At 37.8% G+C, this 22,827-nt stretch overlaps 1 protein-coding gene across 1 annotated transcript in view; it reads left to right on the top strand.

Moving 5' to 3' along the window:
- The window catches only part of LOC123240749 (zinc finger protein 721-like), a 172,653-nt gene that overhangs the window by 72,150 nt on the left and 77,676 nt on the right, over window positions 1–22,827 (top strand). The window contains 2 exon segments of the mRNA XM_044668462.1: window positions 5,201–5,646; window positions 14,759–14,765. Of these exon segments, the coding sequence (XP_044524397.1) occupies window positions 5,201–5,646; window positions 14,759–14,765 (453 nt within the window).

The raw sequence follows: 22,827 nt of genomic DNA, 5'->3' as shown, positions 1-22,827 counted from the left end.
CAGCTGCCCCCAACACAGTAACTTCTTAAAAATAATAAGTCAAGTGGAAAAAGATGAATAAAAATTCATTGAAAAAATCTTTAAAAGCCTAATTGACCAAATGTAAAAAGAAGTACAAAAGATCACTAAAGAAAATAATTTCTTAAAAATTAGAATTGAATAAGTGGGAAATAATGACTCCACAAGACATCAAGAGACAATAAAACAAAAGGATGTAAAAATAGAAGACAATGTAAAATATCTCATTGAAAAATAACTAATCTGGAAAATAGATTCAGGAGAAATAATTTAAAAATTATTGGATTACCTGTAAACCATGATAAAAAAAAGGGGCCTAGAAGAAAATATAAATCAATGGATTATAAGAGATGCACGAAGAGAAGAAAGGCCAGAAAGAATCACAGACAAACAGGACAATTAGGAAAATTACATGTTGAATTTATTACATATATTTGTACATATTTAGATTTAATTATATGCATGTATTTTTTAATTTTTTAAACATTTATTAATATTCATTTTTAACATGGTTACATGATTCATGCTCCTACTTGCCCCTTCACCCCCTGCTCTCCCCCCCATATATGCATGTATTTTAATCATGTTATTTACTAATGTTTAAAAAGAAAAATGTATATAGATCTATATTAATTATCCATAGGTTCATGTACAGTCTTCTCTTGTGCCATGTTTCTGGAAATGCCTGTTTTGTGTTAGTTAAATTTAGATTAAATTAAAATAAATCAATGCTAGCTTTTCTCATATGGGAGGTAGAATCCAATGAGATAATATTTGAAAAGCATTTAGCACTGCCTGACACATAGTAGGTACTTAATAAATACATATTCTTTTCTTGTTTCCCTTAGTACAATGAAAGGCAAAGAATAAGTACTATCAATAAATACTTTTTTTCAGAACCTTCATCTTAAGTACCAATCTCCAAACTTACTTTCAGTTTCACCCTCTAACAAGATCTAAGTGAGGGACATTTTCTGGCTAAGTAGGAATGTCTTCTGTGTTTCAGGAGTTTGTGACATTCAAGGATGTGGCTGTGGATTTTACCCAAGAGGAGTGGAGGCATCTGGACCCTTCTCAGAAGGAATTATATAGGGATGTGATGCTGGAGAACTACAGGAACCTTGTTTTTCTAGGTGAGGACAGTTTCTCCCAATAACTTAGAAACTATTTACTATAGTTCGTTATGGTGTTGAACAATGTTTGACATCATGAAGAGAATAGAGAGCCTTCTGCCCCCTATTCTTAGATGACAGACTTTTACTAAAATTGGAAAAGGGCCTGTTCTTCATCCTGTGCTGCCTTAGATCAAGGGTACTACCCCAGGGTAGATAACTAAATATGTAGACAATCCTGTTCTTTTGATAGGAAAAAAGGACAAAGGAATTCATTTTCTTTCTGATGCCAAGCCCACTTTGTGAACTATACAGCCATTCTCCTCCTATCCACCCTTCAGAACACAAACAAACCTGCTCCCTAGGAGCACATTATAGAACAACTGTCAGAGGGTCTGGATATCACCTCTGGCCATCCTATGTGCTTTCTTTTCCTGTAGAAGAATGGGCTGTGATGGGATTCTGAGGTGAGTCTCTGTCCTTAGTACTTTCTCGTTTTCCATGAGTAGGGTATCCTGTTTCCAAACCAGATGTGATCTCCCAGCTGGAACAAAGGAAAACACCATGGATGCTGGAGAGAGAAGACTCCAGAAATCCCTATATGGGTGAGTGTATGGGAGCTAGGCAGACAGAAGCCATTGCTTAAAGCTGACTATTAGTCAGGAGGAAGCACCTTGGACATCTTAGACAGGAAATTCCTCCAGGCCCCTGGCCTTGAGGAAGGGCTAAAGCCGTCTAGCACAGACTCCCTTATGTTCTCAAATGAATATCAAACCCTTAACAAGTCACTTTTCTTAAACTATTCTTTCATATTAACTTCTATTCTCAAAAATAAGCAGTGTCCTCAGCAAGAGGAATCTCTTTCTTATCTCTCTATCCCCTTTTGCCCCTCCTTCCCTGATCATTCCAGTTAAGGCCTTTGGATTTTGATGATGTCTTCTAAAGTAGTAGCTACCCTTCATAGCTTTATGCCATCATCAGATTTGATAAGCATTGTCTTCTCTGTCCTAAAGGCATCTGACAAAAACATTGGAGAGGACAGAAAAAAGGCATCGTAGTATAGGTGATACCAGAAATCTCCCACCAGGTTAATATCAATCCCTTGAGATTTGATCTTTAGGTATGAGAGGTGATCAGATGCCACCCTAATAAGACATTCTCTCTTCATCAAGGTTTTCATGAAAAAAATTTTAAAAATATGTTAGTGAAATCTAGATATATCATGGCTAGGATATTCTCCTGATAGAGCAGGATGACTTCCCACTCAGTGCAAGAAATGAAACTGGCTCAGGATCAGGCTTTGATATCAACATAATAATTATAGCTGACATTTATATAGCCAATGAGGACTGAGAAAGCCCACTGCATAGATTATCTCCTTTGGTCCTGACAACAACTCTGAGATATAGTCAGCTAGTCAAGTCACCTATTCAGCACTCCTGCCCCTTGTTGCCTGGCTTGGGAAGTGCAGAGGCTGAATGTAAACCTAGCTCTCTTCTGATTCCAAGACCAGCACTGGGGCTCCCCTATACTGCTTGGCTCCTCAACATTCCTCCAGTTCAGCCAGTTAAAGTTTTCAGAAACCACTTTTCATCCTTCTTTCACCATTTTTGCAGAACCTCTTTTTCTCTGGTTTTCAGATTTTTAGCAGTAGATCTCAGTCACATGCAAATCATTTAAGTAGCCAGGTGGCATAGTGGATAGAATGCTGCACCTGGAGTCAAATCTGGCATCAAATACTTATTAGTTGTGTGACCTTGGATAAGTTATTTATCCTCTACCAGCCTCAGTTTGCTCATCTATAAAATAGAGGTCAAAATAGCACCCACTTCCAAAGTACCTTTTTTTTTTTTAAACCCTTAACTTCTGTGTATTGGCTTATAGGTAGAAGAGTGGTAAGGGTGGGCAATGAGGGTCAAGTGACCTGCCCAGGGTCACACAGCTGGGAAGTGTCTGCAGCCGGATTTGAACCTAGGACCTCCCATCTCTAGGCCTGACTCTCAATCCACTGAGCTACCCAGCTGCCCCCCAAGGTACTTTTTGAGAATCAAATGAGATATTTTGTAAAATGCTTTACAAACCTTAAAGCCCTATATAAAGCACTATTATTAGCATCCTGTGATGTCATTGTTTTGGTCAGTCAAGAAGCATTTATTAAGTTCTTATTCTGCCATACTGCTCAGTTCTAGGGATACAAAAAAAAAAAAAAAAAAAGGCAAAACCACATTCCCTGCCCTCATATTCAAATGGGGGAGACAATCCAAATAACGATGTACCTACCAGATTAATACAGTGTCAATGGGAATAATCAGAGGGATGGCACCAGCACTGGGGGAAGATGAGATAGAAAGCTCCAGGAAAGCTCTCTTACAGGAGGTAGAATATTAGCTGAGCCTTGAAGGAAGCCAGGAAGGAGAGGGACAGGACAGCATTCCAGGGATGGGGGCAGCCAGTGGTGAAAAGGCATGAAGTTGGGAGATGGGAGTATTCAGGGAATAATATGTAGGTCAAGGTAACTGGAGCAGAGAGGACATAGTGAAGAGTAAAGGTGAGAAGGCTAGGAAAGGGGGGCAGTGAGATGGCTTAGCGGATTGAGAAACAGGCCCAGAGATGGGCGGTCCTGAGTTCAAATGTGGCCTCAGACACTTTCTAGCCATGTGACCCTGGGCAAGTCATTTAACCTTCATTGCCTAGCCCTTACCACTCTTCTCTTCTGCCTTGCAACCAATACACAGTATTGATTCTAAAATGGAAGATAAGGATTTTTTTTAACAAGACTAGAAAAGTAGGAAGCCCTGAGGTTGTGAAGGGCTTTAAAATCATTTTGGAGGTAATAGGGAGTCATTGGAGTTTACTGAAAAGGAGGTCAACATGGTCAGTCCTGCCCTTTGAAAGATTTCTTTGGCAACTCATTGGAAGATGGACTAGAGAAGGGAAGTTTGAAGCAGGGGAACAGTCAGAAAGCTGTTGGAGTTCAGGAATAAGATGGTGAAGATACAAGAGTGTGAAGGATGGAGAGAGAAAGGGATGTAGAGCTGAGATGTTGCAAAGGTAGAAATGGCATGGCTTGGCAATAGATTTGATATGTATTTGGCCTCAATCCTTCAGCTCATTAAAATTACTTGGGTATTTTCGTGCCACCTCTCAACTCAAGACTTGAGTTTCCTCATATCACATTTGAGAGGCAATGTGCCATGCTGAGAAGAAATAGACTAAGTAGAAGATCCCAGTTATAATCCCAGTCTTCCCATGTTAGCATTTTGATCTTAATCACTTAAATACTCCAAGTCATGGTTTCCTTACATAACATAATACCTGCCCTACCTACTGCACAGAGTTTTGAATAAAATAAATGTGACAGTTCTTTCTAAATTATAAACACTACACAGTTGTAAGTGCTAAGAATGTTTTATTATATTTTTTTGCTTTCAAGATTGAAGATAATTTTATGTGTGTGTACATATATATGTATATATATTTCTTAAACCCTTACCTTCTGTCTTAGAATTGATACTAAGTATTAGTTCCAAGTCAGAAGAACAGTTAAGGACTAGTCAACAGGAATTAGGTGATTTGCCCAAGGTCACATAACTAGGAAGTATCTAAGAGTAGGTTTGAACTCAGGACCTTCCATCTCCAGACCTGGCTCTCTATCCACTGAGCCACCTACTTGCCCTGAAGAAAATTATCTTTGATGAGAAAAAACAGATTCGAATATACAAAAAATACCTTCTAACAGGAAACAAGTGATTTTTTTAAAAATGTATTTCAGATTGGGAAACTAAACTTGAAGCAAAGAAATCAGTTCTACAGTTGGACATTGATATGAATAAATCATCCCTGGAAAAATACCCAAGAAATAGTTATCAGAATTCCACACTGAAAGAAGACTGGGATTTTAATGTTAAGAAACTTTCTCGACTTGAATTTGGAGAGTCATCCCACTATAATTCAAACCTTCTTCAAAATCACATAACAAAAATTGTAGAGAGAGCTTATGTATATGATGAATTTAGGAAAGCCTTCATTCACAGGCAACATCTTGCTGAATATCAGGGAATTTATACTGCCGAGAAACTTCATAAATGTAAAGAATGTGGGAAATCTTTTAGCTGCAGTTCATCTCTTAACTATCATCATAAAATTCATACTGGAGAAAAACCTTACGAATGTGAAGAATGTGGAAAGGCCTTTATTCTCCGAGCACAACTTACTTCACACCAGAGAATTCATTCAGGAGAGAAACCGTATAAATGTACTGAATGTGGAAAGACTTTTAGGTCCAACTCATCTCTTACCTACCACCAGAAAATCCATACAGGAGAGAAACCTTATAAATGTAATGAATGTGGAAAGGCTTTCAGGTCAAAAACACAGCTCAGCTCCCATCAGAGAATTCATACTGGAGAGAAACCTTATGAGTGTAATGAATGTGGTAAGACCTTTGCCCAGAGTACACCACTTACTACCCACAGGAGAATTCATACTGGAGAGAAACCATATGAATGTAATGAATGTGGCAAAGCTTTTAGATATAACTCCTCCTTTATTTACCACCAGAGAATTCATACTGGAGAGAAATAATTCAATTGAATGTGGAGAGGCCTGTCTTTGGATAGAAACATGCCTTAATTCCTATCAGAAAGTTCATCTTAGAAAGGAACCTTGTGAATATAATCAGTTTTAGAAAATCTTTATCTGGAGAACACCTATACCAGCAAAATATTCATCCTAGGAAGATTTCTGAATGTGGAACAGCATTCATTTAAAGCTTACCCATTACTTGATAACAAGAAAATTCATCCCACTATTTAGCAGCAAATGCTTTCTAACAGGATGTTTTTTTTATGATAACTCAGCAGCCACAAAAAAGCCCATACACAAAACTGATGTATTTGAAGCCACATTTACAGGGCTGAAATTTTTGGCTGCAAATAACTGACTTCTTGTCTTCATATCACTATATAGAAAGGGGGGGTAGCTAGGTGGCTCAGTCGATAGAGAGCCAGACCTAGAGACAGGAGGACCAGTGTTCAAATCTGGCCTCGGACACATCCCAGCTGTGTGACCATGGGCAAGTCACTTAATACCTATTGCCTAGTCCTTACTGCTCTTCTGCCTCGAACCAGTACACCAAGGCAGAAGACAAGGGTTTTAAAAAAGATACAGAAATAGAAGTAAGTGCCAGTAATTGAGATATAGGTCCACAAAGAAAGCAATAGCCCAAAGGAAGATTTCTGATAACTTTCTTATATATGGGGGAAATCTTGCTTCCTTACATAGATTTATGGCATGGGACTCTGGGGCCAGACTTATACTTGTTTTCAGAGACATATCTACATATATGTATGAGCTGCCTCAGCCTTAAACAAAGTTAATGAAGAATAAGATGAGGCACTTTAACAAAAACAAAGACTGCATATCTGTGTTTCTATATAGAGACATATCTCTATGTGCGTGTGTATACATAGATATGTAGATATTGACATAAAAATAATATAGATATAGATCTGAAGAATTTAGCAAATATATAAAGACTTCCATGAAGTGAAGGAAGAAAAAAGGAGAGCTAAAGGATAATACATTTATTAAATATTACAGTATAAATGAAGGCAGCTTCAGAATACATAATGGATGGTTATTTAAAACACACATGAGTGTTTTCCTACCTAAAATCATACACCCAATAGAGGATAGAAGCATACAAGGTTTTGATTAAGTGAAATAGAAAACAGAATCAATGCATCTAATATAAAGGGTAACTCAGTTGCACAGAAAATCCTTGTATCTTATATCTCTAATGAAGGTCTGATACCTAAATAAGTAGAAATTGACACAACTATATGACAGATCCATCCCTTAATAGATAAGTGGTCAAAGGTTTTGAAAAAACAGTTCTCAAACAAACTACAAGCTACTATAAAGCAATGAAAAATTGTTCCATAAACTAATAAGAACTACAAGTCAAAACAAACCTGCAGTTTCACCTTACACTCAGCAAATTGGCAAAGATGACAAAAGATGGAAATAGTCAATTGTTGGGGTACTGGAAAGACAGGCATGATAATGGAAGTTATGGTTCCACCAACCAAACTCTGAAAAGCCTTTGAATTATGTGAAAAAGTGACAAATGTTCATACCCTTTTACTAAGAGATGTTACTTTTAGGCTTATGCTAAGAAAGTTAAGGACAGAAAGAATCAATATGTGCCATATTAAGAACACCACTCTGGGTAGCAAAAAAGTACATGCCCATTGACTGAGGTTGGCTAAGTGATTGTGTAAAATGATTATTATAAATGCAAAAAACATGGGGATATTGGTCTGAACAATTGAAGAATGTGGTTAGTAGAAACAAGGAAAAGATACAACTATAACCATATAAATAGCAAAACAATTGAAAATTGAGTGCTTTGTATAATTATAATAACCAGTCTTTGCCCTTGGAGAAGAGATGAGGAAATAAATATTCCTCCTTTCATTGAAATAGATAATGAGTTTGGAATGTTGAATATGCTATTAGATGTAGTCAGTGTGTTGTGTGGTTTTGTTTAATTTTCTTTTAGAAGAGAAGGCTCACTGGGTAGAGGAGGAGAACAGGGCATTGTCAAGAATTGATGTAATATTAAAAACAGGCACCAATATAACTTTTTTGAAATGTAATTCATTAATACTAATATTGTAAAGAATTAAATTAAGGATTTGACTAAATATCTGAGAATTCTAAAATAATATGGTGGTTGCTGATTTAAAACATTATAGCTCAGGTCAAAATGACTTAATAGCTTTTATTTACAAAGAGGTGGAAAGAGTGAAAGTAGAGGAATGCAAAAAGAGGGTAGAGAAGATGTCTAGCCTATCACACTAAATATTGCTCAGGTGCTCAGCTCAGCCCGGCAGGGCTTGTTAACCCATGACCAGAGAATCCAGTGTTCCACCCATGCAGCCTCCTACAAGAGGGGAAGGCCTCTCTGGAACTAATCTCTCTCCAGAAGCCAGGAAAGGAAGGCCAGCTACTCACCCAAGAGCCAAGGTCCCAAGTCCAAAGTCACTTCCAAGAGGCAGGTCACCAGCCAAAGCTCCAGTCCAAGATCTTCCAAGCTGAAGATTCAAGCCTAAAATGACTTCAGCTGAAGAAGTTTGGGATTTTTTATAGTCCTTTCCTGTCCCTTCCCCTCTTCACAGGGGCCAATCACAGCTTCCAAATTGCCTTGCACTGCTCGGAGGTGGGGGGAAGAGGGGGCAGTGTCTGTGGGATTCACACCTCATCCTCAGAAGGTGTCAACTCTTATCAAAGGATTCACAGGTTTCTGATTGATTGGGTTAAAAGCATGGAGTTCTCCAAGTAAGTGACTTGTGAATTCTCTTACTTGGTAACAAAGGGTTAAGTAAGTGTTAAGTAGGGGTTTCTTAGATTGATTAAAAATAGACAAAGAGTTTAAAGAATTTCCTTTCACACTCCCCACTGTGATTCTTTGGGAGACTAGAGTAATTTGATATTTGTTAATTAAAAGTTAATTAAGAAATAGGGTTGATTGCAATAGATAAATATAGAAATTTGAGAAAACTGAATTTCTTTAAGCCAAAATAGAATTTTCAAAGAGAATCATGGGAAATAAAATTAATTTCTCAAAGATTCTTGGGAAGGACAGTTAGACCAATGAACTCACTCTTGATCTGTCCTGACTCAAAGAAGGTGGTCCAAGGGTTTTTCTCAGAGAGTTGGAAGTTGGAGAAGATCTGGTGAATTTTCTACTTGAGAAATATCCAAGTAAGAAGGAAGGAGATTGTGGTGCAATATCATTGCTTTACCAGTGGTAGCAGAAGAGAGCAAAGCTGTGAAGATTCTGACTAGCTGTTTTCCCATCTAAACAGCAGGAAAGAAATCCAATCTTTCTCATCATGATGAATTATATATTATTTTTAGTTTTAGGGTAGAAAGTTAGATTTGGGTTAATAGACAGATAGGAAGATAAGTTAGCCTTGATTTTTAACAAGGAGAAGAGGATTCTTGTGAACCTTAATTTAGGGGTTTGATTACAGTTAGAAAATTTAGATTTAGGGTAAATATTCTTACCTATTTGTTCTTTCCCTTTTTCCTAAATTTTAATACTTTCAATAAATAGTTTTTTATATAAAACTGGCCTGAGCCAGAATTTTTTAGACTGCTTGGGAAGCCATCTTTCCCAATGGTCAAACCAACAGCCTGTCTATACAGGACACAATTATTGGTAATACTATACCAATACCAATAATTCATAGAGATTAGAAAACCCTTATAACATTTGGGAAGCCACGTTTTGGAAAAGAAAAGAACCTACAAAACAAGGGAATTACTAGTTATATTTTCAAACCAAGTCAGATACAGACAGGCAGTTCTCAGCTAGTAGAATTTTCAGGTGCAGTTCAACTTCAGCACCAAGGAGAGTTCCATAGCATAGTGTGCCTCTCTGTCAACATCAACTTACACAGAGCAGAGTCTGCAGTGATTAGTAGTAATTAACAAGATGTGGTTCAGATTGGAATATCTTAATTTGGAGAATCTTACCCAAATGATTAATAACATGATTCTAGAGTACATCAAAGGAATACTCTGCCCAACCCTCTATACCAACTGCTGTACTTATTATTTTTTGACATATACTAGTTTCCATTAGTAACCATACTAATACTGGCACTGCTTTCAATTAGGATGGGTTTCTATTGCATCCTAAATATATTAACATTTTGGAAGAGAAAACATCAGGGAATATGAGATGTTCAGATGAAGTACTTAGTAGAGATGATAAATGAACTAAGGCAAGAACTGGCACTTTTGAAATAACAAATTAATAATGGCAATAATGTTGAAAACAAAGTAGGACTCACAAAACTTGAGCAGGAAACAACCAAGATGGAGAACACTGTGGGGGTGAAGGGGGGATTTTCCCATTGTGTGAAGTACCATGGTGACTAATAACAAGAAACTGGTCACTGTAAAACAAAAGTTTTTTCACCCAAATGAATATTGATAGTTTTAAGAAAAACACTCCATTCTTTGACAAAGAACCTGTAGCTGTAATTAGGAAAATTGAAAAGATAAAGTAGGATGATCCAACTTACACTGACATGGACATATTAATGGACAAATTTTTAACAAAAAAGAAAAATCAAAGATAGTTTCAGAAACAGCACAATGACCAAATTTTTCCCAGGTTGGGATGAGAATAATCCTGGAGATTATGAGGAATTTATAAGAGCAAGGGAGGCACTAATTAACATCATGAGGCCACACTCCAATAGACCTGGGGCCTGGACAAAATTTGAATGGCTACAGCAGGAAGTGGGGGAAACACCTTCAAAATATATGGACAGATTGATTGATGTGGGTGAATGGTATCTGTCTTTAGTCTTCATGGCCAGTAAAGATATCAAACAATTATGAAGGCAATTTGTAAAGCACTCCTGTAAGGTGGTCAGGCATTATTTCCAGCAAAATTGTCCTGACTGGCCAGAAATGTCCCTGGAAGACATCTGGAGGGTTGCGATGTATATATTTCAGGCAGACCAAGACAAGAAAGAGAATTAAACACTTTAGTGGAAGACTTAAAGAGATAAGAGATCTGAAAATGGAAATAAGATCAGACAAAAAAGAAAAGACCGTGATAATACTGATGAAGGAATTCAAGCAGCCTCGGCAATTCTTTGCCCAGCAGAGGAATTATGGCAACAAAGGTCCACAATGCTACTTTTGTGGAAAATTTGAGCATTACATGAGGCTGTGTTGATCCTGGGAAAGATAGAATAGAGTATTTTACAGGAGCAACAGGAATTACTATCATGGAAATTGGTTTTCTGATAGATAGTACAACAACCACTATCAAGGGTTTAGAGGAAATGGGTTCCCTGATAGGTCTCAGTTTCCATACCAAGACAGGAGATCTACTTATCCTGGTGACTATGAAAGCAGATTCTATCAGGGGTCTGCCCAAGCAGAAGATATGACGACTATGCAAAATTACATCAAAAATGGTATTAGACCCAAATATTCCCAGGTAGTCACTAGAAACATTCCAAAGGCTGACTCACTGAAGGGAGCACATGGGAGAAGTGGACTGGGTAATGATAATACTAAGGAGATGGCAATACAGGACATGGATATTGAAGAAGTAATGGATGTAGAAGAAGAAATACAAATTGAATGAATTACAGAATGAAGAACAGGAAGATGAGTTTAGATTTCCTGATCAGCTATTATGACTCCTATTATCCTGGTCTATACCCCACTTCAAAGTGCAGAACCCTATGTCACCCTAAATGTGGGAAATGACATTTATGACTGTCTTCTGGACACTGGAGCCTCTAATACTTGAAGTCACCTGACATGTGACATCACATATGTGATGGTGTGGATGTATGCAGGTTGTGGGAATCTCAGGGAAACTATTGGAAGTAAAAAAGTTACCAACCTGTATGTTGTCCCTTGGTCCCTTGAGCATAGAGCATTCCTTCCTGCTCATGCCAAATTCACCAGCAAATCTTATGGGAAGAGATCTATTGTGCAAACTCAGGGCTACCATCATATGCACACCAGAAAGGAACATTTCATTAGAACTGCCTGAAAAATCTTTGGAGCTTTTCCCAATATTGTTTTTAGACAGACAAGAAGCTGAGGTAGAGAAGCCACAGATATATGAGATTCCCAATGATATTCCAAAAGGGCTATGGGCTACGTCATCTACAGACTTGGCCTACTGAAGTCAGCAGTGCCAGTCCAGACCCAAACAAAAGATGGTCCAGTTCCATGTATCCCACAGTACCCACTGTCAAAAGAAGCTACAGAACGATTTACACCTGTCATAGAGTCTAATAAAACAAAAGATCTTAGTCCCCTGTATATCCAAATATAACACCTTGATCTTTACAGTCAAGAAGCCAAAACTGGATGACCAAGGCAGGCCAATCTATGGATTGGTCCAAGATTTAAGGGCCATAAATAATCATGTAGTCAAGTAGCATGCAGTAGTACTGAGTCCTGCCATGATAATATCATTGATTCCCAGCAATGCAAAATTTTTCACGGTTGTAGATCTCTGTTTTGCATTTTTTTTCCATCCTTATTCACGAGGTTTCCCCAAAAATATTTACTTTCATCTGGAATGGTATTCAATTCTGGAAGCGTTTGCCCCAAGGGTTCTGCAAAAGTCCTTCAATCTCCCAAATTTTGACTGAGGACCTGGCTAACATATACTTTAAAGAAAGCAGGCTGATTCATTTTGTTGATGATCTCCTGCTGGCCTCACCATCAGCCAAAATATGCCAAAGAGACAACAAGCACCTTCCAATTGAATTATTTAAAAGGGGACACAAAATTTCCAAGTCCAAGATGCAATGGTGATTACCCAGGGTAGAATACTTGGGCTTTATTCTAACAGAAGGGGCCAGGCATATCTCAGAGAAGAGAAGAGAATACACACAAAAGGTAATAGAACCAAACACCAAAAAGCAAGAACAATTCTGGGAGCAACAGGATTTTGCAGACAATGGATACCAGGTTTTGGGGAACTGGTGAAACCATTAACAGAACTTACAAAAGACTGTGTAACAGAGCCACTAAAATTAACATTGGAACAACTTGATTCTACATCACAATTAAAATACATCATTTCATCAGCTCTGGCTTTGAGCATACCAGACTACAAGAAGCCATTAATTCTGTATATCCATGAGAGAAAAGGTTTGGCCTCTGGGGTGCTAACACATGTTTTTGGTCCAGTGCAAAAATTTATTGCATATTATTCTGGACAACTGGTTCCAATAGCTGCGGGGGTGCCTCCATGTCTGCAGGGAGTAGCAGCAATAGCTCTCTTAGTGACAAAGATTGCAGACGTATTTCTGGGGAATCCTGTGATGATCATGTATCCACAAGAAATTGAAGCTCTTTTGATAAAGCATAAGACTCGAGCCTTTTCAGACCGGAGGCTGGCTAACTTCTGGGGAAACGAAGGGACAATCTCTCTGACACACCCCTGGAGAATCCAGATTTTATTCTTTTCACAGATGGATCCTCCTTTATGAGAGATGAGGTACAATACACAGGAGCAGCAATGGCAACAGAGTTTGAGACAGTATGGGTGGCAGCTTTGCCATCAAATCTGAGTGTGCAGGCTACACAGCTCATCACAGTAAAGCAAGCTTGTATCATAGCCAAAGACAAGAGTGTGACTATTTACACCAATTCTAAATATGCCTTTGGGATCTGTCATGAAGTTGGGAGCCTATGGTTGCAAAGAGGCTTCTTAACATGCTCTGGAAAAACAGTTGCCAATGCATAAATTATAAATTTGAACTGCTAGCTGCTTTACAACTTCTAAAGCAGATAGCTATTGTGCACTGTAGAATGCATACAAAAGAAAGGGATTTTGTTTTATGAGGGAACAATAGAGCTGATGCGACTGCTAAATTTGTGGCAACTGGCAGACCTGAACTATGTTTAATTCTAACACAGATAACTCCACAAGATCTGGCTACAGCATACAATGAGAAAGAAGTTCTGAAATGGAAACAAAATTACAAGGCAGAAAATAAAAATGGTATTCGCTACATGAGGAAAACCAATACTGCCAAGAGCTTTTTATAGCCAGATCTGTCAAAGCATCCATAAACAGGATCATTTTGGTACACAGGAAATGGTAGACATGATGAAAAAAGGTTGGATTGCACCTTGGAGAATGACAATAATATCTAGGATTTGCTTTTCTTTCCAGACTTGTCAGAAATTTAAACAAAGCATATTCAAACAAAAAGCTTTTGGAAGGAGACCTATAAATTACTGTTTCTTTGAGCATACACAGATTGATCATATCACCATGCCAATGAATGAGAACTATAGGTATTGTTTAATAATTATAGATCAACTAACAAGATGGCCTGAAGCATTTCCTAGTAATAAGAACACAGCTAATTTTGTTGCCAAGGTGTTATTGAAAGAGCTAGTGCCAAGGTTTGGAGTTCCATCTAAGATCAATTCAGACTGTGGTTTACACTTTATGGATTCAGTTTTGCAACAGATCTATGAAAACTTAGGAATAACATCGAAATTCCATGTCCCATACCATCTCCAAAGTTCTGATCAGGTAGAACGCATGAACAAGAAGTTAAAACTATTGCTGGGAAACTCTGTGCAGAGACCCATTTGAAATAGCCAGCAATTTTACCACTTAAAGTTGCTTTACATCAGAACCAGGCCCAGAAGTGATTTATATGATTCCCCATATGAGATGATTTTTGGTATGCCCCACAACAAACAAAGAATTTTAGTCCTGTCTATACCTCCTTGCTGCATGAAGATTTAAGTATTGCACAATACATCTCACAACTACAGAACAGAATTAAGGAATTGCAAGAGCTGAGAATCCTAGTTCAGGCTAGACTGATAGACTTTACATTGCATGACTTACATCCAGATGGCATTGTGTCTAATAAAAATTTTACTAGGACTAGTGCCACTGAACCAGTGTGGCTAGGACCTTTTGATATTCTACTCACAACACCTACTGCTGTAAAAGTTGTGGGTAAAGATTCGTGACTGCACTGCTCACATGTGAAGAAAATTTCATCAGGAGAAGAGGTTGACAATGGTTGAAGAAGGCTGCAGGTTAAGATGGTAAGAAGAGAGAAGAGGACAAAAATCAATACAACACAACACAAAGATCAACAAGAACATACCAAGGACAACTGTGACAATAACGCACAGACAGCAGACTTACTATGGACAAGATTTAAAAAAAATTTTTAAGCCCTTAACTTCTGTGTATTGGCTTATAGGCGGAAGAGTGGTAAGGGTAGGCAATGGGGGTCAAGTGACTTGCCCAGGGTCACACAGCTGGGAAGTGTTGAGGCTGGCTTTGAACCTAGGACCTCCCATTTCTAGGCCTGACTCTCAATCCACTGAGCTACCCAGCTGCCCCCAATAGGATTTCTTAAGGACAATGTACTGTTTGAAAAAACACATTACAAGAACATTGTTACAATCACAATTGAGAGAACAAAATTTGCAGTGTTCTATGAAAGCATCAATTAACAAGCGACACTGGCAACATAAAATTTCCTGCCAGGTTGACTCAAGTTAAAAAAGACAAACTGCAAATGAAGATTCTGAGGATAGAACACAGTGCAGTTCAATGGTTTGTATGAATGACAGGTTGGTAATTTTAGGATATATATGGTAAACAAGTAAGTATGAACATTTTAGGAAGCAGGCATAGTTATCATTATATACACACACACCATATCACATAGAAATGTTAAGAGTTCTAGATAGCTACATACTAGACACACAGATGACCTACTTAAGTCAAGAGGTCTTTACATCCATTTTACTTACAACAGGGGAGAAATTTTAAATTCTTCAATAAAAGTGACTTCTTTTCTATAAATATGTATTTATGCATGTGTATATATAAATATGTATATATGAGAAGTTCTGTATATTTGTGTACATAGGTTGTACATAGTTTTGTTTGCATGCTGTTGTGTTTTGAGTTGAGTTTGCATTAGTGTTAGAATAGGGTTTTTTTCTGTAAATAGAATAGGATAAGAAAAGTTTGCAGTTTCTGTAACTGTAAGATGGTTTGAAGTTTTTTTTGTCCTCAGGTAGAAATTGTTTTGTATTAGAATAGTACAGTTTAGTTCTGTTACTATTTCATAGTATTTGTAAGGTAACTTTTGGAGTTTTATCTTTAGATAGGATTTTCCTTTCTGTACTAGTGCAGGAAACATTGTGTTATTGCAAATTGTTTGCATTTGGATTCTGTAATTTTAATTTGTTTTGCAGTGATGCAAAGTTTTCTTTACTTTTTCTTTTCTGTCCTTAGAATAGTGATAGACTGCTTTAAGGTTAAGGAAATAGTTCTATTTGGGAAAAATTATTGAATTAGATATAAGATAATTATGTTAATTTGGGGAGAAAATGGATTTTCTCCCCAAATTTCACACAGGGGGATTGTAATAGGGTATTTGTTAATTAAGAGTTAATTAAGAAATAGGGTTGATTGCAATAGATAAATATAGAAATTTGAGAAAACTGAATTTCTTTAAGCCAAAATAGAATTTTCAAAGAGAATCATGGGAAAATAAAATTAATTTCTCAGAGGTTCTTGGGAAGGACAGTTAGACCAATGAACTCACTCTTGGTCTGTCCTGACTCAAAGAAAGTGGTCCAAGGGTTTTTCTCAGAGAGTTGGAAGTTGGAGAAGATCTGGTGAATTTTCTACTTGAGAAATATCCAAGTAAGAAGGAAGGAGATTGTGGTGCAATATCATTGCTTTACCAGTGGTAGCAGAAGAGAGCAAAGCTGTGAAGATTCTGACTAGCTGTTTTCCCATCTAAACAGCAGGAAAGAAATCCAATCTTTCTCATCATGATGAATTATATATTATTTTTAGTTTTAGGGTAGAAAGTTAGATTTGGGTTAATAGACAGATAGGAAGATAAGTTAGCCTTGATTTTTATCAAGGAGAAGAGGATTCTTATGAACCTTAATTTGGGGATTTGGTTACAGTTTGTTATGGTAGAAATTATAGAAATATAAATGAATTTAAGTATATTTAAATGTGGGTTTGAAATGACTAGCCTGACCACATGCTAGGAACCCTTAAGATAAGAGATTCTGGAATGTGGAAGGAGAGATTTTGAAGGAACAACCACCAACAGAGCTCTTCCTATCTTGGAGCTGAGAGTAGAAGGTTTTTCTCTACTGATCCTATTTCTATAGCCTGTGAGTGAGGGAAGGAAAACCTCTTGATTTCTCTGGGAGTGCCTTTCCTCACCAGAAGAATTATCCTGAAGAAGATTCTACATATTCTCAAACACTGACTAAAGCATTGTGGTCCAGAGGCAGTTGTTGGTGTGAGGGCTGAGGGTCAAACCTCAGACCTGGCCCAGCTGGAGTTGAACTCCAACATCCAGAGTTCATCCTTTTCATACTGAACCTGTCACATCCTGATAAATCAACAAAGGGAGGATTTGTAGTGTCAGGAAGAATAGAGAGGGCTTTGGGGTTATTAGCCAAAAACAGGAAGGGATTTTAGGGAGTCTCAAGAAACAGAAGAATCCTCTTTTCAGAGGACTTAGATGGGTTGGGAAAGAGAGAGAATTAGTGATTAGGGCATCCTCAATCCTAAATCCTCCCTCCCTAAACGTTATTCATCAATAAACCTTTTAGTTTTTTTTGTTTTGTTTTGTTTTTAATTTTTAACCCTTGTACTTTGGTGTATTGTCTCATAGGTGGAAGATTGGTAAGGGTGGGCAATGGGGGTCAAGTGACTTGCCCAGGGTCACACAGCTGGGAAGTGGCTGAGGCCGGGTTTGAACCTAGGACCTCCTGTCTCTAGGCCTGACTCTCACTCCACTGAGCTACCCAGCTGTCCCCCCTTTTAGTTTTTTTAACAACAACTTCCTGGAAGACGTGGTTGCAGCTAGTCCAGTGTAGTAAGCACAGATTGCTTTATTGCACTAAAAGGGTACTGAGGCTGCTGGGTTTATACCCCAAAGAGATCGTAAGGAAAAAGACTTGTATAAAAATATTTATAGCTGCACTCTTTGTGGTGGCAAAAAATTGGAAAACAAGGGTATGCCCTCCAATTGGGGAATGGCTGAACAAATTGTGGTATCTATTGGTGATGGAATATTATTGTGCTCAAAGGAATAATGAACTGGAAGAATTCCATGTGAACTGGAATGACCTCCAGGAATTGATGCAGAGTGAAAGGAGCAGAACCAGGTGAATCTTAAACACAGATACTGAAACACTGTGGTACAATTGAATGTAATGGACTTCTTTACTAGTAGCAATGCAATGATCCAGGACAACTCTGAGGGACTTATGAGAAAGAACGCTATCCACATTCAGAGGAAGAACTGTGGGAGCAGAAATACAGAAGAAAAACAACTGCTTGATCACATGGGTTGATGGGGATATGACTGGAGATATAGACTCTAAATGATCACCCTACTGCAAATATCAATAATATGGAAATAGGTCTTGATCAATGACACATGTAAAACCTAGTGGAATTGTGTGTTGGCTATGGGAGGGGAGGGAAAGAACGTGAATCTTGTAACCATGGGGAAATGCTCTAAATTAATAAAATAATAATAAAAGGGGATTGAGGTATGATCTACACACCTCAATGTACCCACTATTTCTATTCACTATTTCAAGTTAGAAAATTTAGATTTAGGGTAAATATTATTCTTGTTTCATTTTTCCTAATTTTTAATTCTTTCAATAAATAGTTTTTTTATATAAAACTGGCCTGCGCTGGAATATTTTAGACTGATTGGGAAGCCATCTTTCCCAACAGTCAAATCAACAGCCTGACACAATTATTGGTAATACTATACCAATACCAATAATTTATAAGGGTTAGAAAACCCTTATAACACTAGACTCCCTTATACCTCTAAAGATCTTCTAGCTAAAGGTGCATACAATATTGCACTTTCTAAGAGTAAACTACAATAGTTAGAGATAAGAGGGAAATAAAGAAGAGAGAGAGAGCAAAACTAATGTTTGCTAAGCACATTGACAAAAAGCCAATTAGGAGGCAGTCCCTTTTGGCATAAGAGTTTACATTCAGAATAAATGTATTCAATCCCCTTTAGTTCAATCAATTATACCCCAAATTTCATTCTTCTGATGCAGTGGAGGTTTCTTTATGGCACTTTCTCTGAACAGTTCATTTTCTTGATTCAAGGAGTTAACAAGCTTCTTTTCCTGAAATTTTTTCTCAAAAAAATTTTTTTAAATCTTGGATTTTATGAGAATTATACAGTATGTATAATTCTTCCTCTACCTTAATGCTGATTAGTAGGAAATTTAGGCAAGTCTGCTATACTTTTGTGTAGTCTATTTTAAGAGAAAAGCTAAAAAATAGAGTAATTCACCCAAATAAAAGCAAGAATAGATTTTTGTATGTGTTAAGGTTGTTTCTATTGGCATAAGAGCTTTTCGTTCTTAGGAGACTTTTCATCAAGTGATTGGGTTTTTGTTTTTAAAGAAAATATTTGAGATTTTTTAAAATGTTTTTTTTATAGAGTGTTTGTTACATTAAAATTCCCAAGTATCTCCCACCATTCCTCCCATCCTGTACTAGAGAAAAGATCACTTAACAAAATGACATATGTATATATAAAACCATGTTACTATTATATCACTTCTTTCCCTGGAGGTAGACACACACAAGTCATTCTTCAAATAATATTTCTGTTTATATTGTGTCCTCTTGGTTTTATTTGTTTCACTTTCATATAAGTCTTTCCATAGTTTTTAAAAAATTAAGCTACTTATTGTTTCTTACAGCACAGTAGTATTCCATTACAATCATATGCCTCAACTTGTTCAGCCATTCCCCAACTGATGGGCATCCTTCTCATGTTAAGAGAAGCTTTCGATATTTTGAGGAGTTGTACTATATTTATACCGTATAACTGTAACATGGAAATGGCAGGGTGGAATTCCTGCAAGATACAGGGTCAAGCCTCACCCAGAATTCCAGGGGACCCCCCTGGAGAACTCTGGGTGAGAGGGCAGTTAAGGCAGTTGTTTCCTGGGGGTTGAGGTGAGCAGATCACCCTTCTTGCTGATCCCGGTTTTTGGATTGCTTTGGAGGCCATTTGTGGCAAAAGCCATTTTGGTTCTGCTCAGCAGTTTGCCTGTGTAGCTGAATTAGACCTTTCCTGCAATAGCATTTTGTCACCATTTAGTTATTTTAGATATTAGAAGTGATAAGTATAGGCTTTGAGGGCAAGCTAGTTATAAAGTCTGCCACTCCCTCCTGAGGGGGGAGGGGCTATTTTTATCTAATAGTTCTGGGCTTCCCAGATCTTATCCAAATCCTTGAAACCCCTTCTTTTCCTTCCTCTTCCTCTTTTATCAGTAAAACTTCATCTTTGGGTAGCTGTGATTGGCTATTATTTTGGGAATACTCACAACCTCCATAAAGCTTGGTTCCTTTCAGTTGCCAGCCCAAGAAGTCAGATCCTCTTTCTGTCCCTGATAGCCACTAGACATCAAGCTTCTCCTATCTTCCCTAGTCAAACCTGTGGGGAAATAAGTTGAGAAAGTAAACATCTTAAGGAAATAAGCTTTGCCTAGCCTTCCCAGAAACTATCAGATCAACCTCCATTTCCAACTGATTTCTAACTGCTTGTTGGGAGGGGGGGAGAAGGAGCACTGAGCCAGTTTATGCCCCTCTCTCTTCACTCAAGCCTGCATGTGGGGGAGGAGTGAGTCCTACAGGTTTCTGGTTTCTGGCCACCACTTCAGCTTCCCAAATATCACTGTTTCACAAACATAACAATAACCTACAAATGTAAGTACAAATATAAGTATATATTCATAAAATAGAAGTCTCCAAAATATTAAAAACATGAGATTAATTTATAATGGATTCTGAGAAGATGACAGTGTGTTAGAACATAACAGAGCTCATAGTTGCCACTACCAACCCAGTAAAGCTCTAAAAATATACCAGAAGGAACAATGATAAAATCAAAGCCAGTCTATTATAAACCAAATCTAGTCAAGGATTATACATACACACAGAACAAATTCCTAGAATCCTGAGAAAGTGTGGATCAGAGATTATCTGGGTAGACAGAAGTTGAAATATTAAATGGATCAGTCTTACATCAGTATAAAGGGTCAGAACAATGCCCAACAGTAACAATCCAGATCCCATTCAGATCTGAGGCCAGGCACAAGGCCCAAACAGCAGAGTGATCCAAAGACCTCATATGAGAGAAGAAAGGGTCAAACCAATGTCCAAAGCCAGCTCTGGGTAACCTAGGGATACCTTTCATGGTAGAAGGCAGATCCAAATCCCTTGTCCAGTCTGGAGTTGCTTAGAGGTCCAATTTGAGAGAAGAAATGGGGACAGCACACAACATAGCATGACCCAGGATTCCTACCTATAGCAAGACCATTATCCAGGCAGCCTGGGTCTAAAATATAATAGTAGATGAGGCCAATCAATTCGTAGAGAAGATGAAGCCTAATCTTAGCTACTAAACTCAGGATCAAGCAGGATCAATCATCCAGAAATATAGGGAGAAATTTTGACATACATATAAGCCTCTAATAAAGGAAACATGAGTAAACAAAAGAAAACACTAAATACAAGGAAGAAACAATTTGTATTGAGATAAGTGAAAAGGGTAAAACCCAAAAAGAAAAGCATAACTACCCAAGTGAATGGAGCCTCAGAGAAAATGATGTCATGACTACAAGTTCTATAAGAGTACATGGGATAAAAACAGTAGATCCTAGATTCAAATGTGATTCAGACACTTCTTAGCTTTGTAACCCTGGGCAAGTCACTTAACCCCAATTACCACTTTTCTGCCTTGGAACTAATACTTAGTATTGATTCTACACCAGAAGGTAAGATTTTTGTTTTTTTTTAAATACATGGCATAAATGATATATAAATATATGCCCATGGAGGGAGAGAATGGCAAGGAGAATTGTTACTTTTGAACTGATAATTGTAAAAATTATTCAAGAACTGAATGTACCAAAGGAGAAAAACATTGATTCTAAGATACAACAGGAAATATTAAAATCAAAAGATTGATTAAAAAATGTAAACTAGGGGCAGCTGGGTAGCTCAGTGGAGTGAGAGTCAGGCCTAGAGACAGGAGGTCCTAGGTTCAAACCTGGCCTCAGCCACTTCCCAGCTGTGTGACCCTGGGCAAGTCACTTGACCCCCATTGCCCACCCTTACCAATCTTCCACCTATGAGACAATACACCGAAGTACAAGGGTTTAAAAAAAAAAATAAGACCCATCCACATGCTATAATAGAATTTAATCTTGATACCTAAACCAGTGGAAAACAACGCAGAAGAAAACTACACACCAAAATTTCCAATGATTATTAATGCAAAAATAGTAAGTCATATTAGTAAACTGTGTTATATTCATAATCTGGGATGAGATGGATGCCTCCTTGACTGACAGGGATGGCAGATGAGAGTTTGGAATGTTCCCAGGTGTCGTGAGCCAAATGTCAGTTAGCCCCACCCTATATATACCCCTGACAGCTACATTGAAGGAGGACTCTGGACTCAGAGGCTGAGAACTGGATATCACAGATCTCTGCAAGTCTCTGTGGTTCTATCTGGGAGTGGGTGGCTGAAGGGTTGAAGGGTGGTTGAAGAAGAAGAGAGTAGGAATAAGCCTGACTCTATTTCCTGGCTAGACTATGAGAGCTAGTGAACCATTAACACTATTAGTGAGAGAGCTGAGAGAATAAAGACCACCAATATATCTGTAGCAATAGCTTTCCCTATTCTCTGGCTTGGCTCTGGTGATAGGTGTTCCTCCCACCAACTGAGGCTGAGGAGACTATAGACAGATACACATCATTACCATCATTATATATCTATATCTCCATCACTATCCTATATTTCTTTAGCAACTGGCTACAACAATATATTCAAAAGTTTATATACCGTGACCAGGTTGTATTTATATTTTAAAATGCAGGGTTAGTTTAAGATAAGGAAGGCTATAAACATAAAACACCAATGGCCCACCCCCCCACCTGACATAGCTTTCAGTCAGTCCAGTGATTCTTAAATTATCTCCATCAAGTAATACACACACACACACACACACACACACACACACACACACACACACACACACACAG

This window comes from Gracilinanus agilis, chromosome 3, assembly GCF_016433145.1.
Source record: "Gracilinanus agilis isolate LMUSP501 chromosome 3, AgileGrace, whole genome shotgun sequence".
In the NCBI taxonomy this organism is placed as follows: Eukaryota; Metazoa; Chordata; class Mammalia; order Didelphimorphia; family Didelphidae; genus Gracilinanus; species Gracilinanus agilis.
This window is presented reverse-complemented; position numbering and strand designations above follow the sequence as displayed.